The sequence below is a fragment of the Ictidomys tridecemlineatus genome, unplaced genomic scaffold (genome assembly GCF_052094955.1).
Source record: "Ictidomys tridecemlineatus isolate mIctTri1 unplaced genomic scaffold, mIctTri1.hap1 Scaffold_97, whole genome shotgun sequence".
In the NCBI taxonomy this organism is placed as follows: Eukaryota; Metazoa; Chordata; class Mammalia; order Rodentia; family Sciuridae; genus Ictidomys; species Ictidomys tridecemlineatus.
This window is the reverse complement of record NW_027526179.1, coordinates 80444-96202: the sequence shown is the minus strand read 5'-3', so window position 1 is coordinate 96202 and position 15759 is coordinate 80444. Positions and strand designations below refer to the sequence as shown.

Sequence of the window (15759 nt, the reverse complement as noted above, 5' to 3'; positions counted from 1 at the left end):
AAATGTACTAAATTAATTTTCCAAAATAGTCTAATAAGCTCTCTCAGAATTTACAGTGATGCAGTGGTTATTTGCATTTTACTGATTATATTCTATTTTTTCCTCAGAGGGGGACCTATGCCCAAAGGGAACAAGTCCTATCAATTGAGTGTCATAGCAATCATGCAGAAGCTTCAGCATATCAAAATGTCAGAAATCAGACAACAGAGATAGAAGATGAACGTTTAAATAATAGAAAACTCTGCAGTAGCGCTGAAGTTTGGTATAGAAAGAAAAAGGGAGGTGAGAAGAAACTAAAGAGTTAATGAGGAAATAATTTATGAAGAATTTTATAATGCCTTCCATCCCTTGTACTAAGTAATTGAAGTTTCAAGTATAAAATACAGGCTCTTTTTACATTTTGGACAGACTGGCTCTGCTATAGTGTGGAAATTTGTCTTGGATGGGAGCCAGAGCAACAGAGAGAGATCATTCATTCATTCTGTTGTTTCAGGTATCTACTTACCAGTTAATGATGTCTTGATCTCAGGCAGTTTCTGGACCTCAGCATTATGATGGTTCTGCATTGCAGAATTCTGTGCTGTTGGAGGTTTTGCTGTAAAAATGTAGTAGTTTATCAGTAACCAAGGCCTCTACTCACTAGATGTCAGTAATATTTCCCTCACCTCCAGTATAACAACATCTCAATATCTTTAGGCATTTTCAGATGTTCTCAGGGGAGTCTCCCACCCCAGAACACTGATTTGTGGTAATAACAAAGAGGATAGAAGAAGGAGAATTGGAGAATATTTAACTTGTTAACAACAAAATGATGATGTATTGAAAGTAACATTTGAGGGAAAGGGGTAAATTGTAGATGCAAAATTTTAAGTGTGTCTGCTTTTGCTTTTTACTGGGAACAGTTACGGTGCTTATATAAGGAGGTGCTGATATCAGACATATGAGCTTAAAGAGTAAATTGAAAAACACACACACACAAACACACACACAGGAGAGTCAGGATATTATTATAGTATTCCAACATAAAATTAAGGGGAACTCAACTAAAAATGATAATTAAAGTAGAAGAAACCAAGGCGAACAATTTTCAACCCCTATTCAATCTCTCCAGTTTGAACACCTGTGCCCATCATATTAGCTATTTTAGAATATGAAAATACAAAGAAGTAATAGTAGCTATTTTAGAATATGAGAATATAAAGAAGTACCAGATTTTAACATTCAGAGTTCAGAAAATATTTATCTTAGCTACTTATTATTTGGAATGTTCATAAAACACAATGTAATGTCTTTTCGAAGTGTCTATGATTTTAGGGATATAATATGGAAAATCAAAGACAACAATGTTCTATTACAAAAATGTGTTTCATATTTGATATTAGAATACAACACATTTGTTTTCTAAGTTAGAGTCAATAAAGATAAGGAGCTTAAAGTTATCTGGACAGAAGAAGAGAAAGGAATCAGTCATCAGTTAGAATGAAAGAAACCCATGATTGCACTTGAAAGGGTGTTAGCAGAAGCTGTCCAATAAATTCACAGAAGATGCTTCTGCTTTAATAAATTGTTGTGCTATCAACCAGGCATGGTGGTGCACAACTGTAATCCCAGTGGCTTAGAGGCTCATGAGTTCAAACCCAGCCTCAGCAACAGCAAGGCGCTAGGCAACTCAGTGAGACCATCTCTAAATAAGAATACAAAATATGAGGGCTGGGGTTGTGGCTCATAATATAGTGTTTGCCTAGCATGTGTGAGGCACTGTGTTTTATTCTCAGAACCACATATAAATAAATAATAAATAAAGGTCCATCAACAACTAAAAAAATATCTAAAAAATGCAAAATAGAGCTGGGATGTGGCTCAGTAGTCCAGGGCCTCTGAGTTCAATCACTGGTACCAAAACAAACAAAGAAACAAACTGTTGTAGTATCAAATCCTTTTGCAGCACTTGAGCTTCACTTTCTCTACTTGTACTGACAGATTCAAGGTTTTGTTTGTCCCAAATCTATAATTTGGTGCCAATTGTCTGTTTATCTTCTGAGCATGAAAGGGAAATCTCAGCCTTGAAAATTTTTTTTATTATTAGTGTTATTATTATTGGCCTGGTAAGAACAACAATAGTGCTTTTATGAAGCATAAGAAAATTTAGGGGTTCTAAAACTTTATTCTGAAAAAAAGTAATTTTATAAATATTATTTCATGTTCAAAGTATATTCATATACAGCCTTACATTTTCAAATGACCAAAGAATGAGGAACACTTAAAAATAATGTGTTTCATTATTCACATAGGTGGGAATAAAGTTGTAGCTTAAATTTTAGCATTAGTACTCATTCTCTAATTTTGTGTTATTTCTACCTATTGTCAAACATCTAACAATACTTTAGGAATAGGATGTCAATTTTTTATGTTCATAAAGTTCAGTGTAAAATAAAAAAGAATTATCCTCTTGATTATGGCTAATATTTTCTATATAATCTTATGAATCATTACTACTGAATTAGCATTTTTCAAAACCAGAATCAAACATGTTTATTTCAACTTTATTACCTTTTTTACCTATTATTAGAGTAAATAAATTGGCATAATAATTTTAAGTTAATAATTTTTTTTCACATAATGGATATGCTAAAATTAAATCCATTCCTTTATATAGACTTGTAGAATCTACACCCAATTTTCAGATGCTATAAACAATGTCACAGTAATCTTCATATATAGTTTATATATATATATATATATATATATATATATATGTATATATGTGTATATATATATATATAATACTTGTTATATTTTGGAAGAATATTCATGAGCTAAAAGGTGTTCATATTTTTTAAAATCGGAAAATACATTAATTTGCTCTTTGATTAGTCCAAATGCGGCTTAAACTTTTCCCATTGTCCTCCATCTTTTACAACACAGTTGTTTTCAGCTATTTAATTGTGGAAACAATAAAGACATTACTCTGAAACAACTCTTAGTAGGCAAAAAAATTTAAAAAATGTTATCACTAAGAGATAATCTATAAATCTTTGTGACACTTGGTTTAATTCTCAGCTTCAAACTCAATAAAATTCCAGGCATTTGCATAAGTTGTTAATTATCTAATACAGTAACACTATTCTTCATTTTTCTAATCTAAGGTAATATATTACCTTTGTAATATATGGTGGTAATAAATTTATCTTTTTTCACCATAAGTAGTGGACTATAAATCCAGTAAATTTGATCATTCTGTTGCGCATTGGTGTTTTTTATTTGTTTTTTTTTTTTTTGGTTTTTCATTACATTGACTGATTTGAGTGATTTTCATTTTGGTTACTCTTCCTTTTTCCTTTTTTTCTCTCTCCCTTTCAACATATCTAAAACCTGGAATTCTCTTTTCTTTCCTTCAAAGCAATTTTTTCTTTTACAAATATTTTTAGATTTTTTTTAAAAAAATATTGCCCATCTCCAAATTCTAAAATGATTTTTCACCTTAAAAATTTTTACATATTAGTTATTATGTATTTCAGCATTTTTATAAGTTAATGCTGCTTCTGTATTTCTTATTTAGTAAGGTATGTGCCCTGTCTCTTCCTAATTGTACAAGCATTATTTTTTTTCAATTGATAATATCACTTTTTCATGTAAATTTTTACTATTTGATAGATATAATACTAATTTTATCTGCAATTTATGGATTCTTTTTTTGTGAAATCATTTAAAATAATTTTGCAGTCAAATCTCTCATTACCTTTTCTTACATTAGCCTTTTCTACATAAAGCCAGTTCAATGTAAAATTAAAAATTGGCCATTAAATTTTTCACACAGTTATGATTTTGTATTTAATATTTTAAACAATAATATACTTGATTTTCAGCCTGAGAAAAACTGGGTTAAAATGCCCATTTTCTCCATTAATATTTCAAAACTTGGAAAAGTCAGTGATCTTTGAGCATCTTTAAATGGAGCCTATTAGGAACCATAGGGGTTAAATTAGATAATGTGTGTAAACTCTTAACAGATGTCTTGCTGGTAGTAAATAATAAATGATGTGGAAAGTTATTTATGGCTTTATACATCATGAGGTGTTTTAATTTATTATTTAACAAAGACATATTTATCATAGAAGTTTAGGCTAAATATGTCTTTGGTAAATAATAAATTATTTTTATTAGTTTTGACTTATCTCTTGAAGTTGGGACATTAAAGAGATAAGTCAAAACTTACATGAATATAGACCTGAAAGTAATATGAGAGTTTTTCCAATTATAGTTGAAATGTAATGAAAAATTAAAAAGTAGTCATGGATACAGGACACATAGAGAAACTTCCTGTTCAGGAACATCACTTTGGTCTTTGGAGATTTATGTCTTCATTCTCTGACTCTTTAAATGGAACAGTATAATAAATAATTAATGTCTTAAGAGTGATTGCAGATCAACAAGCAAAGACAAATACAAAAATGGTAGGGGACACAGTGTTCCTATTCAATATCCTTGAATTAGTTTTAGATTTTAGATTGATTCTAGGCACCCAGGCCTCTTAGACATCATCAGGAACATCTGAATTGCTTTCTCACAACTTCTAAAATGTTGGGGACCACAAATCAAGTAAAGATGGCATCTGGCAGTTTGCCAGGAGGAGTGGTTTGTGAGTCAATGCCACGGAGCCATTAAGATGATAAGGATTCCTTATTGGCTGACTGCTGTATCTAGATAATGCTAATTGAGTCAAGCTGTGTGTAATCAGTTAGGTATATATACCTCTGCTGTTCCGCAATAAAGTGGTGCCTGCTACCTTGAGTACCCGATACCTTGAGTTCCTGCTCAGTTCCCTCGAGTTTCCCCTCAATAAAGCAGTTCCTGCTTCAACCTTCAAGTTGCTTAGTTTTGTGATCCATTTTTACTAAATACCAGAAGAGAAAGTGTTATGTTAAGGGCAGTGTGAGTTTAATTTTCTGTATCATTTAAAATTACTTGAGTGCATCCCCAAAGAAAACTAATATATTGATCAGATATAATTAGCTTCAATGTAAATAAAACCTTACCATGGATTGTTTGTGTATACTAGCAAAAGATATATAAGTGAAAATAATCTACGAAAGTTCATAATGCTTATCTAGCACACAAGAAATCTATGGGATAATAACAAGAGACAAAATTTGATGTGTATAAGAAGAAATATATTTTAGTGAAAAAAGTTTGATATTTAATTGTGGCTTTAAAATACTCTTCTATATTAGATTATATAAATACACAAATAGAAATATTGCATCCTGGTCACTCTCCAGAAATCTGCCCATGTCACAGACGGGTGGACGGACAGCACTCTGACTCACCCTGTGCAGGCAAGCAAGGAGCTTCCTGTCCCAGCTACATCAGAGGAAGATACAAGACAAGCACCAGTTCACCTGCCATGGTGTGAGGGAGGATCTAGGGATCAATGCCCAGAGACACATTATTTTTAACAAATGCAACACTCACTTTCTCAGCCACTGGAAGTGGAGCATGGGTCTACAGGGGGCAGTGCCAATCTGACCTATGGCCTCTCACCCACCTACCAGCACCACTCACCAGGTTTGCTAGGAGGTGCAGTCATTGGCTGACTGCACCAGGCATGCTGGCTCACAGGGACTACTGCATCCTTCTGTCAGCACTCAGGGACCCCTCAGTTCCACTGGACCTGGGAGAGACAGGAGGGGGATGGGAGGATTTGAGGATATACTTTAATATGTGTGTATATATAAGTATTTACTTATTATATCTTTATAAGTATGTATATATGTATATATTTTACATGTTTATCGTGTCTTTATATGTGTGTATATTTTATGTGTGTATATACATACATGCTTATGAACTTTATACTTCCATGTGTATATTGATACTTAATTGAGAGTAGAGCTTCTATTTATCATCTTTATTTTTTTGAATACTGTTTCTTCCATATTGATAACTCTGGTTTGGAAGCATAGAGGGAATAATTTAATTTTCATGTCTCATAAATGCTCATTTCTTTTGTCCCATAATACATATCAGTCAAAATTGCAATACTTCCACAGTATGATTACTGGAAGCATTCTGGGGTTTGTTAGTTTTGGTTTTGTTTTTTAGCATATACTCTCTCATTTCTTTTTTTTCTTTCTTTTTTATTTTTTGCATTTTCTTTTTCTTTTTTGCCAGTCTTTTTAAAATTGATTTAAAAAAATAAATGACAGCAGAATACATTACAATTCTTATGACACATATACAGCACATATTTTCATATCTCTGGTTGTATATAAAGTATGTTGACACCAATTCGTGTCTTCATATATTTACTTTGGATAATGATGTCTATCACATTCCAACATCCTTGCTAGTCCCCTGACCCTTCTTTTTCCTCCCACCCCTCTGCCCTATATAGATTTCATCTATTCCTCCCATGTTTCCCATCCCTACCCCTCTATCAGTTAGCCTTCTTATATCAGAGAGAACATTCAGCATTTGTTGTTTTGGGATTTTCTAACTTCACTTAGCATTATGTTCTCCAACGCCATCCATTTACCTGAAAATGCCATGATTTTATTCTCTTTTATTGAACAGTAAAATTCCATTGTGTATACATGACACATTTCTTTTATCCATTTATCCACTGAAGAGCATCTAGATTGGCTCCATAGTTCAGCTATTGTGAATTGTGCTGCTATAAACATTGTTGTGGCTGTGTCATTGTAGGATGCTGTTTTTAAGTCCTTTGAGTATACACCGAGAAGAGGGATAGCTGGGTCAAATGCTGGCTCCATTCCCAGATTTCCAAGGAATCTCCATACTGCTTTCCAATAGGCTGCACCAATTTTTAGTCCCACCAGTAATGTATGAGTGTGCCCTTTTCCCCTACATCCTCACCAACACTGTTGTTGTTTGTCTTCATAATAGCTACCATTCGGACATGAGTGAGATGATATCTAAGAGTAGTTTTGATTTGCATTTCTCTAATTGCTAGAGATGATAATTTTTCAAATATTTGTTGATTGACTCTATATCCTCTTCTAGAAGTGTCTTTTCAGGTCCTTGGTCCATTTGTTGATTGGGTTTTTTTTTTTTATGCTTTTTGAGTTCTTTATATACCCCCGAGATTAGTGCTCTATCTGATGTGTGAGGGGGTAAAAATTTGCTCTCAGTATGTAGGTTCTCTGTTCACCTCACAGATTGTTTCTTTTGCTAAGAAGAAAATTTTTAGTTTGATTCCATCCAATTTATTGATTCCTGATTTTAATTATTGTGCTATAGGAATCTTATTAAGGAAGATGGGCCTTAATACCACACGATGAAGATTAGGCCTTCTTTTTCTTCTATTAGACACAGAGTCTCTGGTTTAATTTCTAGGTCCTTCATTCATTTTGAGTTGACTTTTATGCAAGGCGAGAGGGATTAAGTGATGAATTTTTTTTTTTTGGTTGTTCACAACATTACAAAGCTCTTGACTGAAGTGATGAATTGTTCCCCTAAATTTAGATCTTTCAGACTGGGGTTGTGGCTCAGTGGTAGATCCCTTACCTGGCATGTGAGAGACAATGGTTTGAATCCTCAGTACCACATAAAATAAGAAACAAGATCAAGTTATAAAACAATTGAGATCTTTCCTTTGGGCTTTATTGAAAGTAGGGCAGGCTTGGGTTTGGAAAGGACAAATAGGCATTGGCTTAGGAATGACTCGATTATTTTATTTCCTAAGAGTCCTTGCAAAGAGTAAGGACCTGTGTGTGGTTGTTGTCTTCTCTACGTAAAGGCTACAGCTATGAGCGTGTGGACGGTTCTGTGAGAGGCGAAGAGAGACACCTGGCCATCAAGAACTTTGGACAGCAGCCCATCTTTGTTTTTCTCCTGAGCACCAGGGCAGGTAAGCCTATGGGTGTTGAGGAAGCAGACAGTCATCCCACCACTGGTACGTTTTCCCCTAATTCTCTTAAAGGAGAGGTTCTTACCAAGGAGTATTGAAAAAGGAGAGAATCAAAACACTTACGTAGCCTAGTACTGGACTTCACCTGTGGAGCTCTTTTCTGTTCAACCTGTGAAGCTGTGATCATGAGAAGGGAGGCTGAAACCTGGGCCTGTTGGAAAGTAATTCTAATCCATTTAGACCACTGACCGGGAACGTCCTGTTTTGTTTTGTTTTTAATTTTGGGGAAAGTTTTATTCACATTCATTCATTCTCCTTCCTAGCCATGAATTTGGAAAATAAGATAATCTATCTTCTAGTTTCCCTTCCTCCAGGAGTACCTCTGAAAGAGTGTTATACAGTTTAATAAAGATTTGTTGTTTAAAATGTGACTAAAGTGAAACTGACAGCTATTTATAATTATCATGGTATTGTCCATATGACTTAATCATAAATAAATGACACTTGTGGTTTTCCCAGTTGCTTTCACATAGTATTAAATAATTTGAAATCGGTTTGGGGAAATGGAATTTTTCTTACATTCTGAATCAAAAAGCCCTAAATTAATTTTGAATTCATAGTCTGAGTTTCATGATCTTACTTTTTTGATGGTAATCCTGATAGAATAGATATAGGAACACAAACAGGAATTGTGTCCTTGATGATAAAGAAATTAATGTCTTTATGGAACGAAAGGTCATCCTTATGTAGAAAGCACTTAGTAAGTGCTTTGTACTATATGGGTCTATAAAAGAAGTGTTAGATATGACCCTTGAGTATCAGGAGATCATTTCTCTAGTGTGTGTTTTAAAGCCAATAATAAGATACAATCAGATTCCTTTGGTCCAGTCTCTTCCCAGGTCACATACCACATTCAGTCCCATTGTCTCATGATTATTCTTTGGGGAAGCTCAAAGGATGTGGTCAAAGGCATGGTCAGTGTTGGGAGAGGAATTCCATTTATGTGTTTAAGATTTTTTTTTTTAGAGGGAGAGAGAGAATTTTTTAATATTTATTTTTTAGTTATCGGCAGATACAACATCGTTGTTTGTATGTGGTGCTGAGGATCGAACCCGGGCCACACGCATGCCAGGCGAGCACACTACCGCTTGAGCCACATCCCCAGCCCCGCGTTTTAATTTTTTTTTTCATATTTAGAGAGCAAATAATGTTTGATACATCTAAAATTAGTTAATCTCCTTGGAGGCGTCAGAGTAGATTATCTAGAAGCTGAAGCAGTCCTGGACATTAGCCTTTTCCACGCACTAACTGTCATACGTGCCATCGTGTTGTAGCTATACCTGTGCCACGTTTTCATTTAATGTTTCCTTCCAGCTTTCCACGAGGTTGTTACCACATATTGCCGGCAGATGGCAGCGATAGCTTAGGAATATGTCCCAAACAACTAAATGCAGCTTAAAATATCATCTTTGGTGAAGAAGGGCTGCACTAGCCACTATTAACTCAAGAGAAAGATAATTTTTTTTAAACTTTTTTAGTGATGACAAAGCAACTTTATTATTATTATTTTTTTTAGAGAGAGAGAGAGAGAGAGAGAGAGAATTATTTATTTTTTTTAGTTTTCGGCGAGCACAACATCTTTGTTTGTATGTGGTGCTGAGTATCGAACCCGGGTCGCATGCATGCCAGGCAAGCATGCTACCGCTTGAGCCACATCCCCAGCCCAAGAAAGATAATTCTTATGGAACACAAACACATTTTCAAATGAGATGACTGCCTTGATAATTAGCATACTGTGGACAAAAAGGTTCTGGAGCCTGGCACAGTAGTGCATGCCTACAGTTCCAGCTACTCAGGAGGCTGAGGCAGGAGGATGGCTTGAGCCCAGGAGTTCAAGGCCAGCCTGGGCAACACTGTGAGACCCTGTCTCTGTCCCAGGAGTAATGACCTCAGATTCTGGAATATGGGATGGAATCCTGACTGTTTTACCTTCTACTGGTGCAACTTCAAATAAATCCCTTAATCTAGCTGTTTCCATTTCAGCATCTGCAAAATGAGAATAGTGCTAGCAAGGACACAGGGTTGTTGTGAGGGTTAGAAGAGTCAACACATGTAAAGTGCCATGAGCAGTGCTTGGCAGTAGTAAAATAGAAGTGTAGCTCTTATTATTGGGTATAACGTAGCCTTTCTCCGTATTCAGTCATTAGTATTTCTTTATTCCAACTTTGATTTTATAGGAAGACTTCAATGAGAATGTTCCTGCCTGGCTTGTCTTACATCCAGCCAGGAGTTAGTAGTCCTGTAGAAAGGAACCCTTCATTCAGTTCTTGGAACAAGCCCTTTCAGGCCTGTTTTAGCAATGAGCTCCAGTGACCCTGGCTAGAGTGTGTTCTGTACAGTTTCCACATTTATCAAAGAGAAGCCTGTGGTTTGCTTCTTAGTACTCTAAATTCCTGAACCCAAAGTGCTCTTTTGGCCTTTTCCTGCACCATTGGAGAAAGACCAGAGAGTTGTTGCATTGAGTGTTCTTGTCTTGAACTGATTTTACGACATCTTCTTTGATCAGTGTGGAAACCAGTACAGGAAGACACTCTCAGGTTTTCTCCACTCAGAGGCAGGTATTATCTGCTCTAATCATAGCTAGCGTCAGGTCTTCCTACCTTGTTGAAGCTGCAAGTGTGGTCATGTGTGTTTCTTACTGCCCACTGCAGACCTCTCTTTGTTTTAAGATACATTTTTAGTTGTAGATGGGCACTGTTTTAGTCAGCTTTTTCACCTCTGTGACCAGAACCAACTGTGGAGGAGGAATGTTTATTGGAGGGCTCATGGTTTCAGAGGTCTTAGTCCATAGAAGGCCGACTCCATTCCTTGGAGCTCCAGGGGAGGCAGCATCCTGGCAGGAGTGTGTGACTGAGGGTAGCAGCTCACATGATGATCAGAAAGCAAAGAGAGAGAGACTCCACTGTCCAGATACAAAATATATACCCCTTAGCCATGTTCCTGCTGAACCCCTTCCTCCAGCCACACCCACCTGCCCCAGTTACCACTCAGTTAATCCCATTAGCGATTCATTCACTGATTAGGTTAAAGCCATATCCCAGTCATTTCTCCTCCAAACCTTCTTGCATTGTCTCACATGTGAGCTTTTGGAGGACACCACATCTAAACCATAACAGATGATACCTTTATTTTATTTATTTTTATGTGGTGATGAGGAAGGAACCCAGTGCCTCACGTGTTCTATCACTTGTGTGTTATCACTGAGCTACAACTGCAGCCCCCAGACCTCTTATTTTTGGAGCTGTTTTCTGAAAGAACTTGTGTCCTTATTCACAGACTGTTTGAAGCAAAATCCAATCAAGGTTTTCAAACAAATATTAAATGTCTTCATGCAATTAACTTAAGCATCCTTTTCTTCTGCTTACCTCTCATTCTGTTATATTTGATAATTAAATTTTCCCAGTTCATGCAATGAAAGGTGAGGTAGCACTTTTGACCACTGTAGGGTGGTCAAAACCTGAAGTTTGGGGCAGAAATTTCAGTTTGAAGGATGAAACCAGTCAGTTGGACTGATTTCAGATTTTCAGTAGGACCCAGTCCTGCCTTGTGTGTTTTCTAGTTCCTTATTTGTGTGTTGCTGATCATGCTCCTTTTTTTGTATGGTTTTCAGGTGGAGTTGGCATGAACTTAAAAGCAGCAGATACTGTTATTTTTTCTGACAGTGATTTTAATCCTCAAAATGACTTGCGGGCAGCTGCCAGAGCTCACCGAATTGGCCAGAACAAGTGAGTGAGTTAGACATTGGCACCTTTCTGCTCTGTTGGCTTGCAGCTGTGGATTGGGGAGAAAGGTGGACCGTGTAGTCCTGACAACAATGCCACGTTGGAGTTAGAGTCCACTGGGTTTGAACCCCGTTGTGCTGCTGGCTTGTAGAATCATGTTGGGGGATCAGTGGTCCCATGATCAGTTCAGACTCACTTTGTTGAAAAGAACAGTTAAATTCCAAAATGATTAGAAGAAACTTAGAATTTATTTAGTTCATGTTTCTCACGTTAGATCCTAATTCAGTTTAAAAATGAAGTTAAAGCCAGTGGGTGCACATGCCTGTAATCATTATCAGCATGGGAGACTCAAGCAGGAAGATCAAGTTTAAAGCCAACCTTGCAACTTACCTAAACCCTGTCTCAAAACTTTTTTTTTTAAGGCTGGGATTATAACTTCATGGTAAAGCTCTCCTGGGTTGGGTTCCCAGTACCACAAAGAGGAAACAAAGTTGTGTTCAGCTACCCTTTGACTTGAGGTAACATGCCTGCCAGGGGTTATCCTGGCTACAGATGAAGGCCCAATAGTGGTCACTTGGTCTTCCTTCCTCTTCCTCTTTTGGGGAAAAGTTCAGGAAGAATTTGAGGCCAGATTTCTCTAACAAATGCTCAGGTCCCAATGAGCAGTGTCCTTTTCATTGTTCCCTGAATGTGGCATTTGGTTTTGCTTCCTTTTGGGTGTATTTTCCTGGCATGCTTTTTTCCCCAGCTTTGCAGACTTCTAACACTGCTCTCATTTGACTCCCGTACAGGGCTGTGAAAGTGATCCAGCCGATTGGCCGAGACACTGTGGAAAAAATAGTTTATAGGAAAGCAGCCTCCAAACTGCAGCTCACCAACACGATCATAGAAAGAGACCATTTTACTCTGGGAGCCCAGAAACTTTTGGCTGATCCTGACCTCCAGGTAAAATGTGTTCTTTTTAGAGTCTCATGATTTATAACCAGTACTATCTGTGGATGAGAATGCAAATAAAAAGGACCAGCATTAACCACCCATTGTTGCAAATTACACATTTTTTCATTGGCCTAATTCTTACCCTCTCAGTACCTAACTACATGCAAGGTGCCATACAAGCTAAAAATGAGGGTGGCATTTAAAGGCAGAGAAAATAGAATAAAGAGAATGAGCTTTGAACCATCTAACTTGGATTGAAATTCACATCTTATCCCTTATTGGATGTATGACTTTGAGCATGTAACTGAACATCATGGATCTAATCTCTTTATGGCTTCTAAAGATGAGTGTGCCACGAGTTACCTCAGAGAGAATTTGTTTAAGTTCTTTTTTTTCTTCCTTTTTTTAATCAGTGATGATTAGTTCCATACTTCCTCCTTAATCCCAGACCCTTTGAGTAGTGACTTACAGTACTCATTCCATACTCAGAGATGAGTGAACAAGATTAGGAATTCAAAATTATGCCATAGGATATAGGGATGAAAGCACTAGAGTTATTTGTTGAAGAAGGAAAAATTAGATGGGAGTCAAATGCTGTCTTAGAATATCCTAGAGAGCTCTCTTTTGGTAGGAGGTTTAGAGTTATTCCTTAGCAGCAGCCTTTGAGATAAAATTGAACCTATATTATAATATACCCCAAGTCCTTCTGAGGGATTAGATGCAGAGAGATCAACCCCTAGTATCTAGTATGATTCAAGCATGAAGAGAGTAATAAATGTCTGAGAAAAGGTAGTAGCTGTGGGAAAGTCTGCTGTAGGAAACTGCAGAGAAATGACAGGAGTTGGCTATTCTTTTGAGACAGGCAGTGAGAGAGAGCAAGTTCCAAGATGGCTTTAAGCCTTTAAGCCTGAAAGATGAGAGTAGAAAGTAGGAAGATAGGGATAGAAATTAGAAAGATGAAGATAATGTAGACTTTAGTCAACAGAGTTTGTAGTAAAAATCAATATACATTATTGTTAGAGGGAGACTCAGAAAAGAAAGGAATTAGAAAAGTTTGCAAGAAAAACCAGGCTTTAAAAGGATCAGCTTATCAAAAAAAAATTCAAGAGGTATATGAAAGGGAAAAAATTACACAATATTACAAGCAGAATCATCAAATTTACAACTAGCCCAAGCATGAGTCTAAAAATGGCAGTTTTCTCACATCTGTATCCTTACACATCAGCATTGCAGACAGGGAAGGTGCTGTTTTTGTTAGGGAGTCACTGACCTGCAGGAAAGGGTCACAGATTTGGGGGGTACTAGAACCCGAAAGAAGAACCCTAGGTTTTGTTTGTTTGCTTGACTTTAGTTTATCTTAGAGAGTAACTGGAGTCTTTGGCCTTTTGTGTTTTGAGTCTTCTGCATGCTCATCTGTCATGGTGGCCAGGCAGGCTGTGCATTTTATTTTCACACTATTGAAGAGGCAATTTCAAATGGAAGGTGAAAGCTTGAGAGAGAGGTGCGTGTACACTGTAGGTGTCTAAATATACTTCTTTACAGGACGTTGGGAGAGGAGCTCATCATGGGCTGTTGTGAAGGCACAGGTGTCAGGAGTTAGAGGAGATGCTTCCCCAGTGGAGGGAGCTCCAGGCATTCAGTCAGGGGTTTCCCTGTGATATTGGCTGCTAGCACATCATTGTGAAATGCACAGGCACAAACTCTGCCATGGGACCAGATCCTGGGGCCAGAACAAACTATGGGCTGGTGGAGAGGACCTCGGTGGGACTTCCTGCCCAAGCCATGGCAAGAAATCACACTCTGGTTCTGTCTTGATTCTTTCCTCCCCACCAGACTGTGAGTTATTTATGGTTGCCAGGAACAAGGGTAATAACTCACTGCCTTGTCTCAAAATACAGCAGGACATTTTTTTAAGTTATTAAAAGAATCTAATAGTAAAAGACGTGGTTCTGGTTTGATAAATCTAAGCAGTATAGAGCAGTGAAGTCCTGATAAAGGAAAGCAGGTTCCTTGTCTTAGAAGGAGAACACAACAGAAACAGAGAACAGATACAGATTCGGTGAACACTTATTGAATGCGTACTGTGTGCTAAGCATTGTGTGACATGCACTTTTTCCAGTTGTTTCAGAAGAAGAATAACAAAAAAATGAGATAGACGTTGTCTTTACCTCCATCTTAAGAAATTTTCCAAACATCAGATTCATGACTCTAATCCGAGCACTCTTTAACTTCCAACTACATGCTCTTAGTTACTATAATAAAGTGGTTTTCATTTAAAAAATGGGTAGTTCCTTAAAGACATGTTGTGAGTGAGCAGTAGCGAGGGAAGCCAGGAGACATAGTCCAAGGAGTGGAAGAGGGAAGGGTCCCAGTATGGACTGAGCCTCATCATAAATACTTGGCTTTCTTCTGTTTTGGGTACTAAATGCCAAAGCCATTTGGCTTGGTTTTATATATATATATATACCAAAGTTAAATATAAATATAACAGGTATGGTTTTGCTTAGTTTTTGTCATAGTTTTCATCTCGGGTATTTTCAAGCTAAAGTTTCCAAGTTACAGAATAGGCAATCTAGAGATAACTAACCAAATCTAAAAGGGCAAAATGAAAATGAAGTCCCATGATGTGGATCCCAATTGGTTCAGAATTCCTAAGAGATAGTACTTAGGGAGGTGGAGAGTTGCAAGTAGCAAATGAAAGCCAGGTAACACTATCTAAGATTCTGGTTCTTGTAGCCGTAGGAAGTAGGCTGAGTATATCCCCTAGGGGGAGCAAGAGGGCAGGATGGGGAGTGCTGCAGGACTATCCAGGGAGATTGAAATTGAGAAAGGGCTTTTGGGTCTGGTGATCAGGGTGGTTATGGTTTTGCCAAAGTGGGTCCCATAAACCACTGTAGTAGCAAAGCGGCTTGGCAAGGACAGGTGGCAGCTCATGGTGAGATGAGGTATTCAGTGGCACCTTCTCTTTATAAGAGTTTGGCAGTGGGAGAGGTAAGAAGGTAGCCAACAGGTTCTCTGAGTTCTCTCAGGACTGCTGGAAGTGCCTGTAAAAAATGCTGGTGAGAAGTGCTATAGAAGATGCTGGAATCATTTTATCTGCCCCCACTCCTCAAAAAAATTGGAGGCCCAAATTTTTTTTTGGTATTGTAAATAATTGTCAAAGTCAACATC

The 15759-nt window shown here is 37.2% G+C and overlaps 1 protein-coding gene across 6 annotated transcripts in view; it reads left to right on the top strand.

Moving 5' to 3' along the window:
- The window catches only part of LOC144374946 (transport and Golgi organization protein 1 homolog), a 100652-nt gene that overhangs the window by 14284 nt on the left and 70609 nt on the right, over window positions 1-15759 (top strand). For 3 of the 6 annotated variants that reach the window (XM_078037669.1, XM_078037671.1, XM_078037670.1), the window contains exons 4-6: window positions 7706-7870; window positions 11541-11655; window positions 12444-12597. In XM_078037669.1, the coding sequence (XP_077893795.1) occupies window positions 7706-7870; window positions 11541-11655; window positions 12444-12597 (434 nt within the window). Of the gene's footprint in view, window positions 1-7705; window positions 7871-11540; window positions 11656-12443; window positions 12598-15759 lie in introns of those variants that run through there. The other 3 variants (XM_078037668.1, XM_078037672.1, XM_078037673.1) reach the window with 2 other exon arrangements.